At 33.9% G+C, this 12,386-nt stretch overlaps 2 protein-coding genes across 3 annotated transcripts in view; one reads left to right on the top strand and one right to left on the bottom strand.

Annotated features, from left to right (window-relative positions):
- The window catches only part of SPOCK3 (SPARC (osteonectin), cwcv and kazal like domains proteoglycan 3), a 487,655-nt gene that overhangs the window by 156,933 nt on the left and 318,336 nt on the right, over positions 1–12,386 (bottom strand). For both annotated transcript variants that reach the window (XM_047717726.1, XM_047717727.1), the window contains one exon: positions 8,741–8,855. In XM_047717726.1, coding sequence (XP_047573682.1) covers positions 8,741–8,855 — 115 coding nt within the window. The remainder of the gene's footprint in view (positions 1–8,740; positions 8,856–12,386) is intronic.
- LOC125093064 (MICOS complex subunit MIC26-like) lies at positions 6,150–7,054 on the top strand. The gene has a single exon (XM_047717728.1). It carries the CDS (start codon positions 6,174–6,176, stop codon positions 6,768–6,770), a length of 597 nt encoding a protein of 198 aa, XP_047573684.1. The 5' UTR covers positions 6,150–6,173; the 3' UTR covers positions 6,771–7,054.

The raw sequence follows: 12,386 nt of genomic DNA, 5'->3' as shown, positions 1-12,386 counted from the left end.
CAAATGTGCTAAGAGACTAGAACTTAATCTAACCACTAAAAAGAAATGATAATTATATAACATGATATGTACTAATTATCACTACAATGTCAATCATGTTACAATATATAAATATATCAAATCAACATGTATGTACCTTAAATTTATAGTGCTATGTATCACATATATATCAATTAAAAATAAAATTTAAAAGTCCATTTCTGGGTTCTGTTTTTTTTTTTAAGATTTTATTTATTTATTTGACAGAGAGCACATTAGAAAGAGTGGCAGGCAGAGGGAGAGGGAGAAGCAGACTCTCTGCTGAGCTGGGAGTCCAATGTGTGGCTCGGTCCCAGGATCCTGAGATCATGACCAGAGCCAAAGACAGACACTTAACTGACTGAGCCACTCAGACACCATGGTTATGTTCTGTTTTTTAAGAAATATTAATTTTAGGGGCTCCTGGGTGGCTCAGTGGGTTAAAGCCTCTGCCTTCAGCTCAGGTCATGATCCCAGGGTCCTGGGATCAAGCCCAGCATTGGCCTCTCTGCTCCATGGGGAGCCTGCTTATCTGCCCCCCTGCCTGCCTCTCTGCCTACTTGTGATCTCTGTCTGTCAAACAAATAAATAAAATAAATAAAATCTTAAAAAAAGAAATATTAATTTTAATCATCCAGAAACATCCTTCACATATTCCAAAAGATTAAGCTTTATTTTTATTATAAATTATCCTTTAACATGTCCCAATAATTTTATTTTTTATTTTTCTATGAATCTAGTAAAGTAAAATTATGGAAGAACTTATAATTTATTAATATTATTTTTCATGGAGAAATATGCATGTTCTAAGAGCATATTAGTACACTGATGTTAAACTGTTTCCTATTGAAAATTCATTCCATCATAAAGAATTTTTTAAAGTCCATATGAGAAATAAATGTTAAAAGTGTTTTTCTTTTTGCCAATTGGAAGAAGGCATAAATAAGTTCTTACTCAATGTTCTTTCTTTAACTAAATTTATTTATAATCATAGTACAATAATTAAGTAAATTATGTTTCTTAATAGGGCTCTGTAGGATCCAGAGCAATGAAGTGAACAGAGAGAAAAATGGCTGTCAGAACACAGAACTCATCCCCATAAAACTTTTGTGGATAAAACCCACCAGGCTTTCTAGTTTAGCGCGTCAAGAGACAAACCTATATGTTTTAACATGTTTAAATACATGCTTCCCACATGTATTTAAAAACATTTTAATCAGTCTTGGATGAAGTAACTTTCATTACAAGAAGAGCTCTTTTTTTTTTTCCTGTTGTTGAATGATCTGTGACTCTACACATGACTTTGGTGAGCACTATGATCTCTGATATAAGATGGACTCAGAACAATGTCTTCTTTACTTTGTGCCTGATGTGGGTCCCATGCAAGAACAAAAGTAAGCACAATGTCCTTGTACTTCGTGGTTAAACCCATTGTGCTTAAAAATGTGTGGCTCATATCAAGCCTCAATGTTTGAAAAATAGGTTTTTACGTTGCCCTCGGCAGCAACATATGAATCAAAACTGCTTTCTTCTAACTTTCTAGTCCTATAGTGCCAACTTAACACTAATAATACTAACACTAATAATACACAGAAATTCTGATAATACTAACAAATAATACTAACTATAATAACTAACTATAATAACTAACTAACACTAATAATACACACAAATTCTGATACAAACTAAATAGCAAAAGCAAGTACTGAAGAATTCAAGAATCTTTAAATAAACTCTACAAAATTATAATTGCAAAAACAATGAAGGAATTAAGGTATAGGTGTTAACAAATGTGTTTAGAGTTGTAGTTAAAAATATAACTTTCCTGAAGATCTTAAATGACTAGAGAGGGTGTTTTTAGTTAACAAAAACAATATCCTGGACAACGTGCATTAATATATTTAAAATCTAAATAAGCAGACATTTATTTGAGAAAGCATAAATTAGCACAATTATATGAAAAAGATATAGGTGCAGACAATAAACACACACATCCACTCTGCAAAGACCAGTAGTTATGAAAATAATGTGAAAGATTTATCAAAGAAAATAACCCATAATAGCTCCTTCACCACAGAATTCAAATGCTAAGTTATGTCAAACATTCAATGCACAAGTTCCCGTGTATAAATACTACGGATTAAAGAAATGAAATCTCTCCAATCTGATAAAAAAGCATAAGAATAAAATTTAAAATGACTTTTAAGGGGTTCCTGGGTGCTTCAGTGGGTTAAAGCCTCTGCCTTCGGCTCAGGTCATGATCCCAGGGGTCCAGGGATAGAGCCCCACATCAGGTTCTCTGCTCGGTGGGGAGCCTGCTTCTCTTCCTCTCTCTGTGCCTGCCTCTCTGCCTACTTGTGATCTCTGTCTGTCAGATAAATAAATAAAATCTTTAAAAAAAATAAAATGACTTTTAACGTATGAAAAATTATATATTTTATTAGAATTCAACAGCATTTAACAAGTGTCATTGATTAAAATGAAATAAAAATTCAAAGATGGTTTAATTTGAGGGGATGCATCCATAAGTTTTTACAATTTATATATATGTGTGTGTGTGTGTGTGTGTGTGTGTGTGTGTGTATACATATATATACTGTTTTACAGATGAAAAAACTGAGAGTCATAAATTTAAATATAATGCCAAAGGTTACACACCCAGTGTAGAACTATTCTAGAATCTATACTTTCAGCCAATAAATTATGCTATCCCACATAAAACGGAAGTTCTGTAAAGGAGTTACACACAAACATACCCACACGATCAAAATTAGAAGCAAACAAGTCTAGTATGCAGGCTAATAGTTATAGTGATTGAGCATCCAATAATTTTGATACTCTTAGAGAAGGAAGCAAAATGAGAAAAAGATTGAGTTACAAGAGTCCCAATTTCTGAAAAAAGGAAACTTGAGTTGTACAAAAAAATTCAGATGAGGATATAATGGAAACTGTGAACCACAGGACCAAAAAAACCAACCTGGTATTTTTCATTAGCATTCTATAAATCACCCAGTCAGGCTAATTTACATGTCATGTCCTCACATAGTTACCATTTTGTGTGCATGTTGTGTATGGTGAGAACACCTGGCTTCTATTCTCTAAGCAAGTTTCTAATATTCAAAATGGTGTTATTAACCACAGTTGACATGCAGTACCTTGGATCTCTAGACTTATTCAACCTTCGTAACTGTGATTTTACACCCTTTGACCTACCTCTCCCCCATTTCCCCGATCTCCTCACCCTTCCTTGGTAACCACTTTTCTACTCTCTGGTTTTATGTACTCAACTTTTTAAAGATTCTCCACATAAGAGAGACCATGCAGTTTTTTTCTTTCTTCTTCTGGCTTATGTCACTTAGCATAGTGTTGTCCAGGTTCATCCACGTTGCTGCATTTGGCAGAATCTTCTGCTTTAGTGTACACGTGGAATGGAATGTTACATATCACAATTTCTCTATTCACCCAACACTGAATACTTAGGTTGTTCTCATACCTTATAAATAATGCTGCAGTGAGCATGGGAATACAGACATCTCTTTGAGATACTGTTTTCATTTTCTTGGTTATATACCCAGAAGTGGTATTGCCAATCATATGGTAGTTTTTTTAGTGTTTAGAGGAAGCTCCATACTATTTTCCACAATAGCTATTCCAATTTACAGTGTACAAGTGTTACCTCTCCTCCACATCCTCATCAACACTTGTTTTCTTTTATATTTTTGATAATGTTGAAATATTTTATGGGTTCTCTTTATTTCTCTTGCTGTCTCCACTCCAACTCAATATTTCAAACTATGTAGGTGTGTGAGTGTGTTAAATGCATGTTGAGGTGAGGGTAAAATCATTAAAATGATATCATTTAAAATTAATAAAATTTTTAAGAGATTAGATACACAAAACCATAATAGCTGTATAGAATACATAATTATTTTTTATTTTTTCAACTTTTTAAAAAATTTTTTATTTATTTGACAGAGAGAGAGAGATCACAAGGAGGCAAAGCAGCAGGCAGAGAGAGAAGGGGAAGCGGGCTCCCCGCTGAGCAGAGAGCCTGATGCGGGGCTCCATCCCAGGACGCGGGGATCATGACCTGAGCCGAAGGCAGAGGCTTAACCCATTAAGCCACCCAGGCGCCCCCATAATTATTTTTTAAAAAAAGTATTTGGGGGATTAGAATACTCAAATTTGAAATAAAAGGAAATGTCATTTAAAGGGTCTTCTGAATCTAGCCAGTCAAGTGAATAACCTAATGAAACACTTAGGGCATATCATAGGTCTACAGTTTACTGTGCTTACAGACCACTGCTGTGTAGATCATCTAAAATATGTCTAGGGTATATTCCTTTGAAACTAGATTTACCAGCTACAAAATAAACACTTTCTAAGGTCCTTTCCATTGCTCTTAATCTTTGGTCCTGCAAGTCCCTCCTAAGATGTAGGATTGCATTGTATATTACATGCAAGTTCTGTGGAAAATGTTCTTTTCATAGACCATGATCACAACTTGAATCTCTTATTAACCTGAGCATAGAAAATATATTAGCTTAAAAAATCATCTGAAATGTCAATAGTCTTTGAATGAAATTGATAAACCTTCTAAATAATCATTCTCTGTGTGTGCTAAATGATAAACTTTAAAAAATGGTGACTGGGGGGCAGAAAGTAATACACTATAGGGACATAGAAGCATATGGCCTTTGTAATCTTGATTTTATGGGTTTGAAAAATAGAAAAGTGTATCATTAAGTTACCAATTGAAGAAGGGGTGTGCTTATTTACCTAAGTAAATTCAGAATCTGGAATTTCAAAAATATAAGATATTTTTTAAATTTTTGTTAGTTGACTGTATATACTTGGACCAATTTGTGCATATTCATTATTGAATACATTAGGAGAACAGAGGAAAAATTTTTTCTACTTCATAAAGGAAATGCATTTTTATTAGTTTTTATAGAATACAGGTAGTCTTGAAGAATTTATTCTGCTTTAATATAGTGAAAACATAATATGGTGTCAATTTGATCTCAAATGCAGGAAACCAGAAAGATTTTAAAACTATTTCATTATTGGTAGTTTCTTCCTCACTTTCCTAAAACAGAGATGTTATTAAACAGAATTTCCTGCACTGCCAAAGTCAGTCTACTGAAGGCATGCTTCTAATGTAAATGGCAGTTGAAAGATTAGAAATGATACTGAACTAAGTTTTACATTTCCCATGTCTCTTGGCCTTTGACACTGTGTAGAAATGGCATTCACAATTTTCTGTACTGCTTTTCCACAGCAGCTAGCAAAATCCTGTACTCTCTTTGCCCTGACAATCCATCAGAACAGGATTATTTTAAATTCTTCTTGCCTCTCTTTCCACACACAATTGAACAAAAGTGATCTTTATCCCCTGACAATATGACTTTAAGAAAAGTTTCCTTCTGGACATATTAATATAAACATCGTCCAGAGAATCTGAGCAACATGAAACAATCATTGTTTACTCACAAGGATCCTGTTCTCAAATATGTTACTTTTCATATTTAAAGCATATTAAGTTCCTTTTGCAGTTTGCTGGAGGATAGGATATATTGATCAACATCAAACATACCTTCTCATTCAAACACAAGTTCAAAAGTAGGTGCCTTCTTTTTTTTAAAATTTTGTTTATTTATTTGACAGACAGAGATCACAAGTAGGCAGAGAGGTAGACAGAGAGAGAGGGGAAAGCAGGCTCCCCGCTGAGCAGAGACCAACACGGGGCTTAGTCCCAGGACCCTGAGATCATGACCTGAGCTGAAGGCAGAGGCTTAACCCACTGAGCCACCCAGGTCCCCAAAAGTAGGAGTCTTCTTGAAGGAAACCTTGTTGAAGAGTGTGATATATCAGAGGAATATGCTAATTATGATACTCCTTTTCAAATGTTCTTAATAGTCTCCAGTGAAAAGAATGAGACATGAATACTGAATACCAAGGTAAGATTTACTTTGTACCTGAAGTGATTTTCAGAGGAAAATGTATTCAATTATATAAATAGGGAGTGGGTATAAGGAAGACAGAGATATTAATGTAGTTCAGTTGAAGGAAAACTATAGTTAGCTCTTAATTATATGGGGGCTGATTAATATATCCAAGGACATGACCCCGCCGGAGCCACCTCTGCCAGCAACATGTTCAAGGTAATTCAGAGGGCTGTGGGGCCGGACAGCCTGAGTCTGCTCACCTTCAAAGTCTATGCGTCACCTAAAAAGGACTCACCTCACAAAGCTTCTGTGAAGGTTAATGAGCTTTCACTCTACTCGGTTCCCGAGGGTCAGTCTAAATATGTGGAAGAGCCAAGGACCCCACTTGAGGAAAGCATTTCACATCTCCGACATTATTGCGAGCCGTATACAAGTTGGTGTCAGGAAATGTACTCCCAAACTAAGCCCAAGATGCAGAGCTTGGTTCAATGGGGGTTAGGCAGCTATGAATATCTCCAAAATGCACCTCCTGGATTTTTTCCAAGACTTGGTGTTATCGGTTTTGCTGGCATTGTTGGACTTCTTTTGGCTAGAGGCTCAAAAATAAAGAAGCTGGTATATCCGCCTGGATTCATGGGACTTGCTGCCTCTCTTTATTACCCACAACAAGCCATCGTATTTGTCCAGGTCAGTGGGGAGAAATTATATGACTGGGGTTTACGAGGATACATAGTCATAGAAGATTTGTGGAAGGAGAACTTTCAAAAGCCAGGAAATGTGAAGAATTCACCTGGAAATAAATAGAATGCTGCATGCTCTGCCCATTTTAATCAGTTATAGGTAAACATTGGAAACTCCATGCGGTAAACCAATATTTCTACAGAAAAATGGCAGAGAAGTCAGTACCGAATGTAGTAAATTGGCTTTCTTCTTCAGGATAAACTATGCTAGGCTTCTTTGTTATCTTGGGTGATACCATACTACAAGTGGACTAATTGGAAATCCTTTCACCTAGAGAGAATGTCTAGCCTTAGAACTCATTCTCATGTTGCTATTTATGTACATAATTAAAATTCCAAATTAAAAAATATATATATATCCAAGGACATGCTGAATATCCTAATTTGGACTATTATAGAAAGAGTGGATGGGGGGGGCACCTGGGTGGCTCAGTGGGTTAAGCCTCTGCCTTTGGCTCAGGTCATGATCTCAGGGTCCTGGGATCGAGCCCCTCATTGGGCTCTCTACTCAGCGGGGAACCTGCTTCCCCATCTCTCTCTGTCTGCCTCACTGCCTACTTGTGATCTCTGTCTGTCAAATAAATAAATAAAATCTTAAAAAAAAAAAAGAGTGGATAGGGGATATGGAGGGTGGGGAATCCAGAAGGAAGCAAGCTCTGAAGCTGGACATAAGCTGGTATAGGGAACAAAGGTGAGGCTTAAAGAACAGGGTTCTTGGAAGGCAGCTTAGACCTTTTCTTTCACCACATGTTGTCATTGTGCACATTGTCTAATGTTTCAGCACCAGCTCACCATGAATTTTCACGTCAATTTGCTTTTCAGTATTAAAGTTGACTTAGTTGCCTTATTAAAAGTGATATAACATAGGTTTCCATTTTTTAAATCTTAAATATTACCTAATAAGTAAAGACCAATATAAATGGTATGATTAAAGTTCAAAGGTTTTATAATCATTATATTGTACACCTAAAACTAGTATTACATTGTACGTTAACTAACTGGAATTTAAACAAAAACTTTGAAAAATACCCTTTAGCTGTAATAAAATATTTATCGTGGTACTGTAACATGGAATATCAAGTATACCGTGCTTGCTTAACAAAATATGTAGTTTATATCAAATGAACTTCATTATTAACTAAGATTTTTCCTATCTGCTAATCAATTATTTGTATTTGCCATAAAAAGGGCAACAAAATTCAATTCTCTGCATTAAGGACCCACAGTAATAACTATTAAATTACAAGATTCATATGATTGCAAAATATATGACAAATGATGATGATGCTCTATAAAATAGTCTTTGACTTAAAGGAACATCTATTCCCTGTATTTCCTTCCTTATCTATAGCTGTGAAGAAGTGAAACTGCCAGGGACATATTTTTAAAGGCATAAGCAGTATTCAAACATGTAAATAATACTGTATAAGTTATAATAAATGATCTACAAAAGATCAAATTGTATACAATAACACATAGGGAGTTAAATGTATTTAATTATTTTATTATTAGACATCAAACCAATAAAAAGAAAAGATCTAAGGACTCCATTCCTAGTCAAAAGAAAGTTTAATTTATGAAATCATTTCAGTATGAATTTCTACACACACCCACAATATATGAGGTAGACATTTTTATTTTAAAAGGATTGTACTAACTGACTAGTTTCACATCTGATTCAACTACTTTATCATCTACTACTTTACCCCTGACTTGCTCCAAAATTTAAAAAAAAGGAATATCAAACACATTTTAGACACAGTAATTTATAGAAGGTATAGCTTTAGATTTCCTATATATGATGAACATGTAGGAAAGAAACATCCAACTGTTACTACCAAGATAAATAGAAATTAGAAAAATATTACTTGCTATAATACTTGCGACTAAAAAGAAAGTTCATTTACAATGTACTTACTATTGGGTATTACTGTTAAGTAGTAAACTTCATTTTGTATTTAATGACAACATTTATTGCAAAACATCTTAATAAGGAAAACAAATGCAAACTATAAATAAATTTTCATCACTTACCTCTCTTAACATTTCTGCTTGTACTTGTGGACTTAAATGAAGGACATGGGCAACGTCCTTCACATCTGACTGAGATCTGTTTTCCTAAGACACATGCCTGATGCTCTAGTTTGCACTGTATACAAAGAGAAAAAAAATAATCATTTAGATACGTTTAGTTATATCAATACAAAGTCAAGAAAGGGGAAATAGCACACTGGTAATTCTATTACACATGCTATGGAAAAGACAAGTGGAAAAATAGTATGGAAGGAAGAACATTACATCTGATTTCAATTCTATGAGTACTAATTCCTAAATGTGACATTTAGAGTTGGTTTCTTAAATGTTCTCAGCCTTGATTTTCTCATATAGATCATTGGAATAATAACACTAATCTACAGAGCTTTAAGAATTAAACAGGTGGTCTTCCTAGAGTGGTAGCTACCATGAACTGGGCTCTCAGATGTTAACAAAGTCTGAATTAAATTAGTCAAAATTATTATGACACATGAAGTTTTGTTTTGTTTTCTTTAGTTTAGCTAAATTTTGTTTTGGTTTTGTTTGTAAACATTACTCTTTGAAGCATTTTAAGCCTGAGTATCCTTAACTCGTTAATATTTCAGAACTGTTCAACTTAACATGATTTAAAAATGTAAACCTACTCTATCTTTTAAGAGGCAATAATTGCCTTCCTACTCTAAAAGAAATAGATCTTGCTAATTCTGAAGTAATGTGATTTCTTTAATGGCTACATCCATAAATTTACTCAGTGCAAATTATTTTCAAATTTAATAGGGCAGACTTTCTGGCTCCAATCGACAAATGCACCAGTGACTAATTTAATTCAGCTTCAGCTGATACCAAGAAACAGTGAGTACACCCCGTGACTAATCATTACTCATATCTGTAAAACATTTTCTCTTTGTCAAATAACTCTCTAATGGACAGGCAAAATTCATAACTAGCCTTTCAACAAATGAGTTAAAATTATTATATTTGGATTAAATATGTAATGGCTTGATGCACCTTTTTGGAGGAATAAACCCTTTCAAAAAATAATTTTTTTATTATTATTCAATGTTTCAGTAATTAAGGAAACGATTTTGACTTGTAAAATCACAGTGAATTTTGAATGTAATTAAAATGTCCAATGGCTAAATCAAAAGTAAAAATAGATAAGAAATTAAAAGCACTTTAATGAAAGCCAGATAAGTTATATAAAACTTTGAGAACTTAAATGTAATATTTTTTACTCTAACTTCTTTTAACTTAGTATTTTAGAACCCTGGATCTGGTTATATGAAATTCTGACTCATGACATAATTTAAGAAAAGTTCAAGAACAATTGTAAATGGTATGTGAACAAAGTCAAAAGTCAATATTAATTATAGCTAATATTAAAGTTTAAAATTTGAAAATATGTTAGCTGTCTTCAAAAATGTGTTATGCCATACTCATTTATATTCTAAATGTGGTTTATTTTAAAAGTGATTTTTTTAATTCAAAGAAAATGAAAGCCTGAAAGTAATTGAGTGAACAACAAAAATACATGAGCTGTGAGTTTAAAAAAGTTTCAACTCTTAGATAACTTTCTTTGACATAAAAAAAAAATTTCTAAGCTGTCTAAAATTTGCATGTGATGACATTACAGCTTTGAAAAAGAATTACTTTATAGATAAAACAATTTCTTTTTCAGAATGGTTCTATCAAACACTTTTTTTCCTGTATACATTTCTTTTTTTTTTTTTAAGATTTTATTTATTTATTTATTTGTCAGAGAGAGAGCGAGAGAGCGAGAGTGAGCACAGGCAGATAGAGTGGCAGGCAGAGGCAGAGGGAGAAGAAGGCTCCCTGCTGAGCAAGGAGCCCGACATGGGACTCGATTCCAGGACTTTGGGATCATGACCTGAACCGAAGGCAGCCGCTTAACCAACTGAGCCACCCAGGCGTCCCTCCTGTATACATTTCAATAAAGACCAACAGATTCAGAAGGAAAGCAAATCTACCCCATTGTAGATAGTTATAAGAATCTATTTCCTGTAATCAGAAAACCAGTTAGTTTTATTTACTTATGGATTGATTTTCAAAAAACAGCATGAAGAATTTTATCCAAAGAATGTTAGGACATTAAAAGTACTATTTTAAAATATTTTTTTAGCTACACCCACTGATTGGATTTCTAATTAATGACATTCAATTTACTTAATTATCACAAAGCTGAAATATTTATAAAGGTATAAGTGAACTAAAATATCACATAAAGGGCATGCTCGTTAGTTTATAATTACCAAAAAATGGAAATTCTGTAGAGAAAGACATGATTAATGCATTCCTGATTATCTAAGACCCTGAGTATTGAGAATATTTAAGGTAGGAGTTACTGTGAAAAGCAAGCCTGCAAAATGATTTTTTAATGTTCAAAGTTGACACTTGTCAGGGAAAGCAAGTTAAAGTCATTTGTTTAATCACAGGATCAAAGAAGAAAATATGATCTTATATAGGAGAGATCTGGTCTGCCCATACCAAAGACCCCAACCATCAGGGTAACAGACACTGGGACAGGCTATTATTGTAGATTTTTAAGATAATTCAGTCACCATGGCCTTGTTGAATGGCTTTGATCAGAGGTTCTCAGTTGAAGTCATTTTGCCCCTAGGGGACACTTGGAAACCTTTTTGGTTGTTAGAGTTGTGAAGGAGAGATTGTAGCTAGCACTTACTGGAGGCCAGAAATGGTGCCAAACATGCTTCAAGACACAAGTAAGGCCCCCAAAATAAAGCATTATCTGACCTCAAATGTCAATAGTGTCCTGATTTAGCTCTGGACAATGAATAATTAACTAAACTCTCAGAATCCCTTCCATATTTCCTTAAGAATTTTTTCTTGGTCATTCATTAAAGTAATGCAGTAAGATTAAAAACAAACAAACAAAAAAACAAACAAACGAAAAAAACAATGACATAAACTACCAGTTACAAGTTCTTAAATTATCCAGAAAAAAAAAAGAAAAAGAAAACAGAAACAAACAAAAGACAAATCAGCTAAAACAAAACACACAGCTTATAAATGATGACTTTCACTGATGTATCCCTCTGTGTCAAACACTGTGTTATGCAGTTTGATGCATTATATTTTGATCACTGAGGTAAGACAGATATATTTTTTTTAAAAATAAGTCTTTCAGGGGCTCCTGGGTAGCTCAGATGGTTAAGCATCTGCCTTCGGCTCAGGTCATGATCTCAGGGTCCTGGGATTAAGCCCCGCATTGGTCTCCCTGCCAGAGGACAGTCTGCTTCTTCCTCTCCCTCTGCCTCTCCCCCTGCTCTCTCTTTCTCTCTCAAATGAATAAATAAAATCTTAAATAAATAAATAAAGCCTTTCAAATAAAGCTAAAAAAATTTTATTCAACTGATCAAAAATATATGGCTAACATGGAATTTGAGCACGGTTTTATAGTGCTTCTCATGAAGAACAAGTATATAATTAGCAGTAGCTAAAAATTGCAACAGTGTTCTGCTTCTTTTTGTAATGATAAAAATTTTGATTCAAATAAAAAAATAAATTGAAAATTTGGAATATCATGAATCACTTTTTTAGTGTTTGTTTTAATCTACCTTGGACTAAAATATTACATTATATATCTTTATCAATATCTGAGACATGA

Source organism: Lutra lutra, chromosome 2 (genome assembly GCF_902655055.1).
Source record: "Lutra lutra chromosome 2, mLutLut1.2, whole genome shotgun sequence".
In the NCBI taxonomy this organism is placed as follows: domain Eukaryota; kingdom Metazoa; phylum Chordata; class Mammalia; order Carnivora; family Mustelidae; genus Lutra; species Lutra lutra.
Note: the sequence above shows the minus strand (reverse complement) of the source record. Positions and strands in the feature narration are given on the sequence as shown.